This window comes from Miniopterus schreibersii (assembly GCF_964146895.1).
Source record: "Miniopterus schreibersii genome assembly, chromosome: 7".
Classification (NCBI taxonomy): domain Eukaryota; kingdom Metazoa; phylum Chordata; class Mammalia; order Chiroptera; family Miniopteridae; genus Miniopterus; species Miniopterus schreibersii.
In genome coordinates, this window is record NC_138108.1 from 6,594,153 (window position 1) to 6,610,134 (window position 15,982).

The 15,982-nt window shown below is 46.0% G+C and overlaps 1 protein-coding gene across 1 annotated transcript in view; it reads right to left on the reverse strand.

Moving 5' to 3' along the window:
* Positions 1–1,986: 1,986 nt before the first annotated feature.
* The window catches only part of COL4A3 (collagen type IV alpha 3 chain), a gene marked incomplete at its 5' end in the record, with an annotated part of 107,774 nt that continues 93,778 nt past the window's right edge, over positions 1,987–15,982 (reverse strand). The window contains 10 exons of the mRNA XM_081142862.1: positions 1,987–4,753; positions 5,277–5,449; positions 6,634–6,748; positions 6,855–7,032; positions 8,456–8,668; positions 10,796–10,894; positions 11,734–11,859; positions 11,947–12,018; positions 13,216–13,288; positions 15,655–15,785. Coding sequence (XP_080998988.1) covers positions 4,669–4,753; positions 5,277–5,449; positions 6,634–6,748; positions 6,855–7,032; positions 8,456–8,668; positions 10,796–10,894; positions 11,734–11,859; positions 11,947–12,018; positions 13,216–13,288; positions 15,655–15,785 — 1,265 coding nt within the window. The 3' untranslated portion in view covers positions 1,987–4,668. The remainder of the gene's footprint in view (positions 4,754–5,276; positions 5,450–6,633; positions 6,749–6,854; positions 7,033–8,455; positions 8,669–10,795; positions 10,895–11,733; positions 11,860–11,946; positions 12,019–13,215; positions 13,289–15,654; positions 15,786–15,982) is intronic.

Here is a 15,982-nt window from a genome sequence, read left to right on the forward strand (position 1 = left end):
GGGCGGGGCCGCGGGCACGTGACGCGAGCGGCGCCGGGCGACGCACGCTCGGGATCCCTTCCGGGGCACCGACCCCGGGCGGCGGCCTTTCGCGGGGCGCGCTCGGCGGGCGCCCGTGCTGTTTGGGGGTGTGGTCCTGGAGGCCCAGTGTTTGCACGGAGCCGCTCGGCGGCCGGGTAAAGGGGGCTTCTCGGGGCTGCGCGCGTCAGACTCTCCGCTGTGGGCCGAGGAGCCTGCCCGCGTCGCCGGCTCTGCAGGTGGTTTTCTTCCCGGGTTAACCTCGCTGGGGTGTCGTCGGCTGATAAAATTACACAGGTTTCAGGGGTACGGGCCTGGGCCTTGCACGCCCCGTGACCCCTCCTTCCGCTCAGCGCCGCCCCGCGCGGTTGTTCAGCGCCCCGGGGACGCCTCCGCCGGCCGCAGCCCCGCTCGTTCCGCTCCCCGAATCCTCTGCGGATCTACCCACCGGGCTCCCCGCGGGAAACACCCGCACCTCGCCCGCCGACGGCGGGACGGACGGGAGCCGAGGGGAGGGAGGCTGCGGGCACCCGGCGCCGCCAGCCGCCCGCAGAGGCCGCCATCCCCGGGCGCAGCGGTGCCGAGGACGCGGCCGGGGAGTCGGAGGCCGTCCCGGCAGAGCGCGGCTCCGTGAGGGCGGGCTCGTTTCGGGTCGATTGGACGCTCCCAGCCTGAGTGGTTGGTTGGTTGGTTTTGGGGGGATGGAGACCAAGCAGGGTGAGCCATCCGCGACCAGCATCTTCAGCAGTGAGGTCCCGCCGTTCCCACCAGCACCCTCTCCTTTCCGTGACCCGCGGTTGAGTGTCGGCTCCTGCCCCTCCCCCAGGAAAAGCAAACTCGGCCCCCCGTTCAGAGCCTTTTCCCAGAACCCCGACGACGCTTAATCTTCCCGAACCATTTGATTCTGTTAAGTGAGACAGGCTTTGGTATGTGAGGGCATCCGACTCCGGTGGTGGAATCTCGGGAACAAAACAAACAAACAAAAGCGCGCTTTTCTCTTTCCTGCCTGGAGGCTGTCCCCGGGGTGTTTTGAGGGCTTCATGCCGGGACTTCTCCCCATCCCCCGGGACTTCTCCCATCCCCCCCGGGACTCACCCCGGGACTTCTCCCCATCCCCCCGGCCTCACCCCGGGACTTCTCCCCATCCTCGGGACTTCTCCCATCCCCCGGGCCTCCTGCCGGGACTTCTCCCCACCCCCTGGGCGTCACCCCGGGACTTCTCCCCATCACCGGGGCCCGGCTTGTTTACAGCGCAGGTCGTCCCTGGCCGTCTTTTCAGCCGTGGTTGCCGCAGATACCCTGTGGGGAAAGGTGGCTAATACACCTGAATAGACTACATCCGCTCGGTCTCATCTCCTTCCACGCCTCTGGCCGGTGCTTCTAAGTGTCCCTGTGGGGCTTTGGTCCCCAAAGGGCTTCAAACTCACTTTCTCCCTCGTCTCGGTCCAGATACCTTCTGAGTTTCCTTTTTCAGTTAATACCAAGGTTATATTTTTAGTCTCCAAGGTTCAAACTTCCAAAGTGACCTTTCACTGTCCCCCAAGTCCCCCTTCTTTCAAGGCCCCCACCTCAGTGTCCGCTGTCCCCTTGCTCTGTACCTTCTGCTTCTACAGCTACGCTACTGGCCTGTTCCCCTTTTGACTGGACTCCCCATTTTTAATCGTTTTCTTTCTCTCCTTCTTCCTAGACATTGGGTCCACAGAGAACTTTTTTTTGTTGTTTTTAACAAATTGTGGTATGAAATATATACAACATGTCCATAATAAAATAAAGTGTCCATCAATTGCGGATTCATTGACTTCTGTAGTAAATCTGTGCAAATAATGATTAGTTCTTGTCTCTGGATATGAAAATGTGTCCACAGTGTGCTAATTCTATAGTCTATTGTTTTTACAGTTAATATATTTTTAAAATTAAAAAAATAAATTTATTTCCATTGTGAAAAAATAAGACCAGATATAATTTTTTCAATTTTATTATTAGGTAACACAATAAAATTATATTTTAGCTATAATTACAGAAATATTAGTATATTACAATATTGTAATTTTGTCAAGATATATAAAATAGTCAATATATTTTAAATATATTTCATTTGGTTATAGAGTAAGTATTAAGTTTAGTAGTAGTAAGTTACATTTGATACATAGAAAAATCTTTGTAAGTTAAATTAGCAATAAAATTCAAATTTAGTATTATTGTAATACTTTTATAAATAAGTTACTTAATAATATGTATCTTGCAAAAAGAGAGACCTCTGAGCACACTGTGAAATTCCAAAGTGGAAGCCCCACATTTAAAAGAAGTTATTTACATTTTATCTGCAAAGTTAAATCTTCATAACTTTATAAACTACTCATAGATTATAAAGCTACTACTCTGGGAAGTAATGTACATGAGCTGTGTTTTAATGCTCAGCCTTAGAAGTATGACTGAGCAGCTTTTCATATGGCTTCATTGGAATTTAGCATCACTTGTCTTCCTCAGAAGTTAAACACTGATGAGAGGGCAGGAGACTAGGGGACAAGCAGAGGCCAGTCATTTGGCATTAGCACCAATCTAGGGCTTTTCCTTCGTAGTGTTTGATAACCTCAAGTTCATTTGTGATTTTGGACTTGAAAGAGGCACAGGTGGAACAGTTGTAGCCAGCTATTCCCGGTAACTGCCTGTAGAATTGTCCTTTGGGCGGTTTGTCTAGAGCAGTTTTTCTCAACCTTTAGCGTGCATTGGAAATTGCCTTAGCCCCACAGCTTCTGATTCTGGAGGTCTGGGGTTGGCCCTAGAATTTGCATTTGTGACAAGTTCCCAGATGCTGCTGGCCCAGGGACCACACTTTGAGAACCAGTGATCTGGAGAGGGTTTGTGGAGATCCGTCAGGCCTCTGTGCCATTACAGTACAATTGGGACAGTAGGATATTTTTGGAGCAAAAAGTCTTAGTATTAGGTGAGTCTAAATAAGTAATCTGAGTAGAAAGCGCTTCTTCGTGTAAATGTAAAAATGGCTTGACAGCAGTCACACAAGCAATGGAGGGTGCGGACCGTGTGTCCTCTGGGGCCACATCTTCACTTCCAAAGCAACTGAGATCAAAGCAATAAAACCCGAATTTAAATATCAGCACCACCAACTCCACCTAGGTGGATCAAGAAACTTCTTCAGAGCTTTTTCTTAGGATGCCTGACTTCTGAGACTCAGCAAATAGTAATACCATCAAGTGTAAATGGTTTTTAATGTTTTGCAGATCTTTGTTTGCATAACATTGTCCAGACCTTGGCTTCTGCCGTGCCTAGGAAAAGCTAGCCTAGAGGAAGCTAGAAGTCCTGGGCTCTCCCTGGGCATAGGTTTTATTTCTAAACCTTTATTGAGGTTTGCTGAATTATCATGAAATATTAGGACAGGTAAACTCAGATATGTAGGATTCCTAATAGAAACAGTAAGTTACCTTTCCCGGGATATTAGATGAGAAACAAATCTCTTTTTTTTTCCTCTTAGTGTTTCTATAATTTAGCACTGTGCCTGAGTATGGCTTGAAGTAACCTTGGGAATGTATCAACACACTGAAAAGCAAATTTTAAGACTCAGCTGCCAAGCCATACAAATTGTACATCAAGATTTTTACACAATAAACTTTCCCAATATAGTTTGAAAGAATATAAAAAACGTATTTTTACCAAAGAAGAATTAGAGAAGTAATAAGGGAATCTCTAATTATTCAAGTTAAATAGAATATTTAGAGCAAAGGAAAAATATGCCGAGCCCAATTAGCCAACAAATGCCTTACGTTCTTTCATGGATTACTGAACTACTCTATTATATGCACCAACGTTTACAGGGGTGGGGATAAAGCACACATCTAAATAAGTCGTTCTCTTGTTATTTGTGTGGGTGTACTGGTACCAGAAAAGCTAAAATTAGACACATTTCAGTGTAAGTATAAAAATATTCTATGAAAATTAATTCACTAAGGGTAAAAATCGTACCTACTTGGAACAAACAGGCCATATTCCTGCAGTGAAATGAATTCACTGGACAAACAAACACTTAAAAGAATACAAAACAAAACCATACAATGTTTCCAAGGCTATTGTGATTCCATTCAGGGAACCTCCCTTTTGGCTTTAGTGCTGGGGATGCTTAAAAGTCCTAGACAGTCGCTGAACCTCAGTTGAACTCCGGTTCCCTCAAGCCTTAGGTCAGTTAACAGACCTGAAAGTCCGGCTGCATCAGCGATGCCTCAGACTCCACTCACCCCATCTCCTCTACTGAGAAGCCAGAGCCTTAGGAAGTAGGAGGTGGGGGATCTAAAGCTGACACGGCCCCCCTGAGTCTCGGGCGCTGGGATCGAAGGGGGGCGAATCTTGGGGATTTAGTGGACCAAACAGGCCTGTACTTGTAGCATCAAACTTTTATAGCCACCGTTTAGATGGTGCATTGGGTACAAATGGAATATACTGCCTTGCCATAGGGGACTTTGAAACACAGATAACTTGAAAGAAATGCTTTGTTGCATGGCGGGACAAAGAGAAACTTTGTACCAAGCGTCACAGAGTGATACTGTTCGGTCAGAGAAAAACACTTAAGCAGATGCATGCTCTGCACCATTACTGGGTTACTTAGGACGAAAATGAACAGTCCTGTTTGCTTTGCTTTCCTCAGCTTCTTTTCTTCATGCACACCCGGCAGCGACTTATTATCTGCTCTAACTCCCCAGCTTTCACAGTTGATGGAATAGGTTTTCTGAAAAAATAAAAATAAAAAATACCATCAATTTGTAGAAAAAAGGGAATGCTTACTGGGTTTGAGCTTTATTAATGCACATTGTAGCTCATCGAAACTTGATTAAAGGAGGTGTATTTCTGAAAAGGTATATATGTTGATATTTTATGATTTTAGTCATATTTCGGTAGCACTAAGGAAACATACAGATCATCTTTTTGTAATGAAAACTATCCCTAATTTTTAAAATAGTCTGTCTTAAAAGTCTTCCAATACAATAAATTGAGATTAGCAGGTTGTTTAATGGTTTCATTCAATAATTTACTATAAATTTATATCTACATATGAAATACACCTAGTGACGCCTCTGCTGGCGCGGTTGGTCCTTACGAGCTGGAAGTGCCGAGCTAAACAGGGTTTTATTGGCCTTCGAGGTTTCTAAAATATGAGCGTATCAACACACAGGCAACGAAGACCCACCAGAGGCAGCCTTTCAACCGCTCTGCAGCTGAGTCATAGGTTCAACTTGGCTTTGAGTAATTACCTGAACATTGTCTTTGGGTTTAGGGAGGCCAACCAGAAACTGTAGGAATTCGAGTAGTAGTTACAGGTTCCTCTTCCGTGACATTCTATGAACGGGCTGGCTCGGAATTCCTCCAGGCAGGATCCGGGGGATGCCAGGGCTTGCCCGGCGCCCTCAGAGCCTGCGCTTGTGAACTAGCACAATAAAAATAGCTGAATGAGAATTCTGTGCATGGTGGCGATAGAAGGCAAGAAAAGAAAGAAAAAAAAATCATGAATTAAACTTTTTAGGCTTCTTTGCCCAGATGTGCTAACACCCCAGTTACTTTCCAAGTTGAGCTGCAGTCATCGCAAAGAAAATAAAAGCCGTCTTCTGCGTGGAATGCTCTTTTTCCCCACGTGTGACTTGCCATTCAGGGATCTGCCTAAATAATAAAACTTCCAAAGGCTCTCTTTGACCCCACCCGTCACAGCCGCCCCCTTTACGCTGCCTTATGTCCTTCACAGTACCATTCACCCTCTGCACTCATCCCTGCTGTTACTGTGCCTTCTGGATTATTGCCTCCCTTCCCCACCGGGGCAGAAGCTCCACGAGAGCAGGAGCTCTGGTTCGCTGCTGGGGTCCTTAGCGCCTGGGCCATTCCTGGCACATGGCAGGTGTTCAATCAGTACGTACAGAATTCACGACTGCAGGAATGGGCATCTGTGAGTGAAGGGGGGAGCAGTGTCTGAAATGGTGCTATACAGGGTAAGGGCCACCACGGCCTACGTGTGCGCCGCTCTGACCCACAGATGGCCGGTTCACAGGCTTCCTCACTTAGCTCTTACATCCGGGGAATGTTTCTTCAAAAGGCTGTTTCTCTTAGCGCCCATCTTCATGGGAATGTCAAAGGAAACAGTATAAGGCGTGAAGATTTTGGAGCAGACAGATCTGGGTGCACATCCTAGACTTACCCCTTACCAGTTGTGAGACCGTGGGGAAATCACTCTTTTTTTTTTTTTTTTGGCAAATCCGTAGATGATAGAAACCACCCTTGCAGGGTTTCCATAGGGTTAGGGAGGGTGTATATAAAAGATGTGCCACATGAAAAAAACAGACATTTTATTACCTATATTGTAGCTGCTATTCTGGAGCCTTATGTTAGCTCTAAATGTTTTATTTAGAATTTGCTGGTAATCTCCCGAGAAGTCCATTTTTTCAAATGCTCCGTTATTTACCCAAAACGGCTTATTGCTTTTAAAAAAGAGGGTATATTTTCAGATTTTCAAGCAAATGTTTGTGACGTAGTGCATGTACTGATGACAGGCCCATCGTTTGGGGGGCGTTCAGGGTTCTACAGGCAGTCTTTACTATGAATTTGCTGTTTGTTTTTCCTTACCATGACGAAAGAAAATCCGGTCCAAAGGGAAATCCAGCCCTGGGGACACGCGGGAATGTCGGTGGTTTGGCTGTGCACGGCTATGGCAATCGTAGGGCCTTCGCAGACACTGCATCTGCAACGTGAAACCGAGGACGCGGTGGCATCGCCACGTTCTGCGCTGTGATGTGCTGCCCGCGGTTCACCCGGTCCCCTCGCAGAGCTAAGGGATCGGGTTTTACCTGCTAACGTAAGGCTCCAGGGCCCTGCCGGTAAGTGGAGCCATGTCCGCGGGCATCGGAGCCGGTGTGGACAGCCAGTACGAATAATCATTCCGAGATGCGAAATTACATACATCGCCGACGTTACAGACTAAGAACGGCATCGTGGTAAATCGCTGCAGGCAGCTCCCAAGAGTTCCTAATAACACATCAGACCGGGGATCACTCTCAGCAAGATAAAGTTATTTTGAATAGTGTTGCTCAGTAGAGGCTAATTAAAACATAACCTGTGTCGAGAACTGCAGAAAGAACACAAAAGAGTCATCGGCAAAACGTGCTCTGGGCGTTTTAGTGACGCTAGAAATCACAGACCCCAACGGGCAGACCCCCCTCCTCTGGCCCCTGCTTCTTCCTGCGGCACTTTCCGGTCAGTCTCGAGCTTGAGGGCTGGCAGGGGTCAGTTGGAAGCATGCTTTTGCTTCAAAGTATTCCAGCTCTTGATACGTATATAATAGCTGATAGCCGGATAAAGCTTTAGAAAAGGTGTCACTTTTAAGATGAAAAGCAGATAGGTGATTTAATTGAAAAATGTTTTTGTTGAACAGGACACGCTTTCTTGCCTTCAAGAGCAAGGCTCCTGGCTCCGAGTCCAAGATGGCAGAGTAGGGAGATCCTGAGCTCCCCTCCCCTCTTGGACACCAAAGCTACAACTACACACAGAACAGCCTCTCTGAGGATGACCTGGAGACTAGCAGAACAGATTATAAAAAGCCACATTGAAGCAGATAGGAGGGGCGGAGACCAAGTCTAGTCAGGATCCACCCTGTCCCCCACTCCCCACGCAGTGACCCGCAAGTGGGAGGGACATCATAGCCGCAGAGGTCACCCCCGGAGAGCGAGGGATCCGAGCCCCGGCCTGGGGGCCCTGCATCAGGAAGAGGAGCCCCCATAAAACCAGCAGGGCTTATGCCTGGGGGAGCCCGAGGCCTGTAGGAGACCCAGGCTGCGCTCTGAGTCCCGGCACAGACGCAGCAGTTTGAAAAGCGCCTGGGTCGTATGTGAAGGTGATACGTCGACTACTTTTAGGGTGTGTGCTGGGGGTCAGGTCTGTTGGCACTTCCTCCTCTGTCAGAGGTGCTAGCAGGTGCCATCCCCCCCTTTCTTTAACCGAGCTGGTCTGACACTGGCAGGTGCCATTTCTGACAGGCCATTAATCTTGCTGACACTGTTCACCCCACCCTGGCGTTCCCGAGGACCCACCCAGGCTACACCCCTCCAAAGCAGCTCCCGCAGGCCCTGCCACGCCCAGGGGGCAGCCTCAGTCAGCACCCGCACGCAGCTGGAGAGTGGGCTTTTCGTGGCGATCACTTTGTAAGGTGTATAGATGAACTCTCACTATGTTATACCCCTGAAACTAATGATATTGTATGTCCTTTGATACTTTAATTACAAAGATCTTCATGTTTCAGAATAAAAATTAGACTTGAGGCCAATGTTTTGTTTACTCTCTTAGAAAAGTACTGTAAGATACCAAGGTCCTTCCAAGAGAAGTACCCCAGACCATAAAAGTGTACAATCTGTATTTGGGACGGAGCGAGTGGGGACTGGGACTGTGACATTACCCAGGTCTTGTCCATGAGCTTGTTCATTTCCTTGCACGAAAAGAAGAGAAAACCCGCTGTAGAGCGGCTCTGTTCCCTCCGGACACGGAGGAACTGCTGTGGTCTGACTATGCCGGGTGAAAATAAAGCCTCTCATTGCTGTCCTGTCCGCAGGTGGTCCGACGTCACCAGGTTTCCCCTTCACACCTGGGAGTCCATCAAATCCAGGTGGCCCTTGGAGAAACACATTGCACACGCTGTGACACAAACAGCCTCACGCCTGTTGTTCCAAAGGGCTGATTTAAATGCCCGTGTATGCCTGCTGAGCCCCAAATACAGAAAGGAGTCACAAGGGACAGTGGCTTATAAAATGTCCAAACAATATTATTAAATGCTGACTAAGGGCACACAGTGCCTGTTATAGGTATAAGTGTATATCTTACGATGGATTTTTTGAGATCAGGTCTTTATTTGGTATTTCCCGGTGGCCTAGCACAGGGGTCTGCCTCTGGTAGGCCCTATGCACATCTTTTATGCACAGATCAATGTGCCCTACAGTGCAGGGAGCAAGAAATCAAATATCTATCATTTGAAAATCTATCCAGGGAGACATAAATGACACGGGCTTTCACAGCTTCAATGAACATGGAAAACACTGACGGTTCCTCTCAAAGGGGCAAACGTCAAGAATGTTTGGATCAATTAGTAAGGCAAATAAAAATAGAAGACTGTTTTTCTGTGATAAGAGTTTATATGAGTTAAAAAGCCAAAGTGCTTTTTTGCTTTGTATTTCCTCTGCACTTGGAGCAGGCTCATTAACACACATCCGTCACGACCCTTTTTCATCAGATATCCCCTGTTTATGGTACTGCCGGAGGCTGACCACCCCCTCACCCCCACCCATTTCGCTGCCACTGCGCCCTGACCCCCACCCTGGCCTGACTTGGGTGATGGTTCTTCAGAGTTCTGAGGACAGGCAGAGACTTGGATATTTTGCCTATCGAGGCAAGGGAGGCGTTGTTCCCCTTAACCAACCATGCCACGCGGTCAGGCAGGGCCCAAGCTTAGTCCCAGGTATAAGTCAATACTTTTCATGAGGATTTGGAAAAGCCCCAGTATTATTATTATTATGTTTTAGTCTCCCCACCTATTCCTATCTTCTGGGTCCATGGCTCATTCTTTGAAATTAAAAATAGGCCACATCTAAATTCTTCCAAGTCGTCTTGCAAAGTCAGATTGCCATGTTTTAAATATATCAGACAGGGAAGGCGTCTTCAGGGTCCCTCGTATGTGCCCGCTTTCACGGAGGGCTACACCGGGCTCCAAGCAGAAGACCCCTTCAGGTCTCCGCACGGGAACTGAGAAGTGAGTAGCTAAGCGTGACTTCTAGAAGCCCAGGTGAGTGACTATGCAAATAAGCGTGATCCACGGGTAGTCTGCATTTCCAAGGGAGGCCAGGCGCTCAGGTTAGACCAGCGCTGTTTCACTCTGAGATCTCCTTCTCATTCTTCTGAGGCCTTGGATAGCATTAGGACTATGTCTACTTACTAATTCTCAATATAGCACCTTTGCTCTCACTGCAGTCCCATTCAGAAACACTGACTTGGTCAGTAACGTTTTTTAATTAATAGAATTATTAGTAAGACTTATTTTTTTTTTTTTTTACCACTTTGAAAAACTTTCACTCATGACAATACTAAATTATACATTATTATGAAATTAACATAATATTAACATTATATTTGAATTTTTAAAGATTCAAATCTCTGGACTTCGTAGTTTTATTATAGTAGATCTGGGCATATATCAGTAAGTTGGGAAATCACAGAAGTTCATGTTAACAGAGTCAGCAATTCTAAAAAATAAGGTTGGGACATCTAGGTAGTTTCTAGGAGGTGCTTTCGAAAGTTCTGCAGAAGGTAGATTTGGATCCAGATGAACATATAGCTTATGTTCAGACTAAATATTTAAGAGGCTTTCTTCCCCAAGATACACAGGAATTGTTGGGTTGTAGTCAAGAATGACACAGTTAAAACACGGCTTTCCTACATATGGATATGGAGTTGCTCTCTATTTATGTCAAGATAATATTCTCTACTGTTACCACTCCTATAAGTAGATATTATTAACTAAGTACTCCTATAAATTAAAAACAGCACTGGCCTTTCTGAAAACAGAATCAGTGCTCCATGAGGTATAACTGTCCGCAGGCTAAAGATTGGGAGCACATCTGCCTAGTGAAGAGGTAGAAAGAAATGAGACCTAGATTATTGCGGTAGCCACATATTCAAGCGAGACTCCTCCATCTATTGAAACAGCGCTGCGGGGGGGGGGGGGGGAGGACACAAGCCAGCCGCTCACCTTGCCCTCCTTTAGAACCCTTGTTGCCTTTTTCTCCAGGTGGTCCCGGCCTTCCTGGTTTTCCATCTTTGCCTGGCTTACCACTTGGCCCACAGGGTCCTGCACAAAAAACACCAATAAAAACAAACCAAAAAGAGTCAGCGTCGTATTGAATAGTTCATATAGGATAAAAGGTAGGGCCGTCTGCCTTCCCAGTTTTCCTGGGACCTCCCCAGTTTCAGCAATGAAATTTCTGCCAACTGAGCAGACTCTAAGCCTTGTGCAAACTGGGACAGTTGGTCATCCAAGTTGTTACACCCTAGTTCCCAGGGAAAAAGCCCCTTGAAAATGAACTACAAGTGTATGAAATACAGCATTTTACAATTGTGCTGCCATTTTGGTTTATGCTGTTCCAGAACTCACTATGCCCTTGTATTGATCAAAGTAATATGCCATCTCCCGGGTGATTCAAGCCAACTTAGAGCATAATTCCATTCAGAAGACTTACAATATGCTAAACCCATATAAAGGGGTTAGTTCAATTTCCATACACTAATATTTTGAAAAGCTTTCATAAGATTAAGCATCCATTTGTATTTACTACTTTTCCAAGTGCTGTACAAAGTTAGAAAAGTATCAATACCCAGAAGTCAGATGTATTCAGGCAATCAATTAGAAATAGAGCTCTAAGATTAACGGTTGTCAGAGAAGACAGATATAATACTTTTACCTTAATGAAAAAAACCCTAAGTGCTCTTAAGTGTATTTGCTCAAATTTATACTATGCACAACAGCTTTCGATAGATTCAAGGTCTCGTATTTGCTGGTCAAGAGTAAAATGAGCTCAATTCTGAAACTGATTGTAAAGAAACACTATAATGTGTAACATTTCCTGTGAAGTATCTTTTGCTGGTTCCACCACTTCCTCATGATCCAAGTCAATGCTGCCAGTCCCGCACCTAGGATTCCCGGTGGCCCCGGTGGCCCAGGTTCTCCTTGCATCCCTGGCTCTCCCACTCGGCCCGGTGGCCCTGGGCTTCCTGGAAGGGAGATGATCTGCACTGTGCCAGGGTCTCCAGGTGGACCTGTTGACACGAACATAAGAAGATGACGGCTTTACTGATGAGCTAGCCTTTCCTCATGGAGGGCAATACTAAGGAGATAATATTTACCTGGGGGTCCTTTTGGCCCAGCTTTCCCTGGAGGTCCAATTGATCCCGGAAATCCTGGATTACCCTTCTCTCCTTAAAAACAAGGCCAAGGGGGGGGGGGGGGGGATGTGATTCTACTGAGAACAATAGGTCTCCTAGCTCTTCAGGTTGGTGATCGACTCTAAGGATAGAGGCTGGAAGTTATGACAAGGTTATACGCTCTGTGACAGCCGACAGCAATGATATTCACATGGGTTTTGGCATTTCATTTGGACCCAACCAGTCATGTTTAATATCTGTTGAAAATACATTCTAGAAGTAAGCATTAAGATTTTGTACTTTAGCATTGAAGGGGGAGAGTTTCTAAGAGTCCGCTATTTAAGTTCAGAAACCAATTCAATGTAATATTTAAGGTAAAGTATGAAGTGACATTGAAACCTATTCTAGCACTTCCTGGTAAATTATATTGGTTGTTGTAGTTATCTATTTTCTCAGCTTATTACTGGGGGTTTACTAAGATTCCAGAGTTAATTATGTTAGGAACTCTCAGGAGTATATAGAATATCTGTTTCGATAGAAACTATCAAAGTGGTAAGATTTCTCTCCCAGTCTTTGACATGAATTAAAGGTACCAAACCAAGAACCATTGATTTGGATAAATACTTTCATAAAAATCTTGACATGATGTAGATATTACACCTGGTTACTTAGAAAAGATTTAATACTAACTATGAAATTCGTAGAAGAAATACAATAAAACAATTAGCAAAGGTTAACTGGCAACTGCACTATGAAGTATCCACTTGATACCAGAACTTGAGGGCGGTGTTAATATTTACTTATATACGCCAGAAGAAGCCTAAATATTTTTCCCTTTGAGAACTAAAAATTTCTAAATAAAAAAGTGCAAACTTCTTAGTGCCAGTTGCTAGATGGTCTTATTCTGAAATCTGAGAGTAACTGAACGTTTCATGGAACATACTTTAAGAGAACTGGATTTTATGAATCTCCCCTCTCAATACCTCTAAATATCTCACCAGAACGTTTCTTTCTTTAACAGTTTCTGTTTAGTTTTCCTATAGTTTCCACCTTTAAGGCATAGCTTTAATTGTTAAGTCCCCAGGGCTGGGTGCTGGTGGAATCTTCCTTCTTCTCTAGCATGGAGGGCTTATTTGTACCAACCCTAACTGTCTGGGGTGACCCTGGGAGTTCAGTAAACATGTGTGAGCCCTAAAATGTGAATCTCAGTCATTGTATTTGCGTCCAAAGGGCAGCACACAAAAACATTACCTTTCATGCCTGGAAATCCTGGGAATCCAGGGTGGCCTCTGGGCCCCGGCAGACCTGGAATACCTGGGCTTCCCTATATTTCAAATAAAAGTGGGAGCAGAACCACAGACAAATTTTAAAAATCACCACATACACTGCAATTTTTTTTTTAAAGCAAACAGGATATAATAGGTTGGGTAAGAGTGAGCTGAAGTTAAGAGGCATCATTTTAACCTTCCAATCCAGCGTTTCACCTCCTATAACTCCTCTGCCACCTAGACCTCATCTTAGGACTATCGTTTTCAATAAAAAAGAAATAAAAAGTAACCTTAAGCCCAAAAGCAAACATAACTCCCGATATTTAAGAACGTTGTGTGAATATTGGATATAACCTTATAGGACGAGCAAGCGCCAGATTGCCAGAATAAAATTCGTATTTGTAATTCTTGCAAAAATAAACTGTTGAATCGCAGCGCCACCATCATTCTAACTAAGCCAGCTGAGCTATAATTACTCCTGGTCAGAGTGGTAGAAGAGGTAAAGCGTCCAGGGATGGGATCATGAGGGGTGGTCGGGGCAAGGAGGCAATGATGGGACTGGAGGAGACGCTCCCTCGGTATGAGGCTCACACGAACTGCAGCCAGGAGATGCCCAAGCAAAGGCATAGGCGGAGAGGGGAGGGAGTAGGGCTTCCGAAAAGAGCCATATGTCAGAATGTATGTTAAATCTACTCTTACAGCGTCCATGTGAATTGAGACAGAATGTTGCTACTGGAAAACAATGAACATGAAAAATGCCCAGAACAACAAGACTGCCCCTTGAGCCAGCTGTCGTTGGAGCAAGAAGACCAAACGAAGAAGGGGTCCTATTGCTTGGATAAGACGGTGTGAGGTTAAAAAAAGGAGAGAGAGCAAGTAGACCATCCGATCCAGGGCTCCCAGGCTTCTGAGGTCTGGCAGAGGTAACCAGGGAGGAGGCCTGGTGCCCAGCCAGCCCTCGGGTAGGGAGGGAGCTCTTCCATGCAAGGAGAGAGCTGGCGAAGGCACTCTGCCAGCTTAGACATCCGTTGAGAAGAATTCCCTTTCGAGTGCCAACGTAGAAGCCGAGACCTCGGAGCCCCCAGGAGATTTAAGAGCGATCACATTTCTAAACCAGACTTTCCACAGCCCAGTGTCCCTGGGAGAACTTTGATGTGATCACAGGGTCAGTGTTTGCCGCTTTCAAAGAATCGCGGAGAACATGAGAGATACCTAAGGCTGGAGAAGGGGAGATATCTAATTCTCCAAATAAAAAATTAAAAAAAAGGTTTCAAAAGGGTAGATTTTGGAAACCAAATACCAAGAGATCTTAAGAGAGCAACATGATTCCTGACCCAGAACTCCGATGCCCTCATCGGCTTCCAAGAATGCGATGTAAACAGAGGAATCAGAGGGCTGGGAAGATGCCGAGGCGCCGAGCGAGGGGCTGAGCTGGGAGAGATCAGTAGACCGGGAGCGTGAGCCTAACTGAACAAGATGACATCTAAGAAAGATAAAAGGGAAAGTCTCGCATTTAAGTCTCAAGTAAACAACAGACAGGGTAAGAAAACTTAGTAGCAGCTCCCGAGGAAAAGGCACATGGGCTTTCATTGACCGTAAGCTCAGTGGGCCCATATGATGGTGTCCTGGGGGCCGAGCAGCCTGCGTGGATTTTAGGTGGGATTATAAAGTGGCGATGTCAGGATAGTGAGGCTCCCCTTCTCCAGGCTCTCCACAGATCCCTGAGTTCTCACTCCTGGATGCTCTTTGTCCAGGGTCTGCATTTTTAGGAGAGAGATTGACAACCTAGGACATATTCAGAATAGAGTCAGGGTTGGTTGATGAAAGGTTAAATTGAATTTGGAAGAAACACACAGGTATTTATTGGTGGAGAAAATATAGGGGTGGGCAAAAGTAGGTTTACAGAGTTTATTCTTGCATCACTATTAATTAATTAGTTAGAGTATTTATTATTATTATTAACCTACTTTTGCTCACTCTGTATTTGGAAGGAAATGGCAGGTATTTACAAACACTAGAAAGTATGTCATGGGGAGAGAATAGATAGACCTTTAGGGGACAGCGCACATAACTTCGAAAGCATTTTAACAGAGAAAAATTATTTTGTCTTCTAGAATGATCCCAAGCTCCTAGGTGTTTTTTGAAGTTTCCATCACTGGAATTGTTTAAAATCAAAACAAGGAGAGATCAGGAATGACACAAAGAAGGGTCCCACGTGGGCCACACTTTTAGAGGCCTCTTAGAGGCCAAATCCGTCCAACGCTTACGACTCTCTGATTCTTTGGACCTCTGGGCTCTGTCTTCTCTCGAGTGCTCGGCACAGAAGCACCACAGATGGGAAACTTTTATTGCCTCTTGTATGTGGGATCCTGGCAATCGATTTGGAAGAATATAAGAAGTCAGAATGATTTCCCACACTTACCGGAGGACCCGGTGGCCCTGGGTCTCCCACGGTTCCAGGTGGGCCTCTTGGGCCCGGCTCGCCAATAGATCCCTTGTCTCCCTTTATGCCTCTGACGTGACTCCCTGGTGGTCCGGGGGGACCAGGCTCACCTGAATTCACAAAGAGCCCGTAAGTGCTGCTCATCAGGGAGCTTGGCGGGTCAGTGATTCTTTGAAGGAAGTGCAAACCCTGCACCAGGCCGTTACCCAGAGCAGTCTCCCCTTTGGGAGTATGATGGGTGTGTGGCCAAGACAGAAGAAGACACCACCAGTGAGGCGCCTGGTGCAGGGCGAGAACCGTTTCTCCC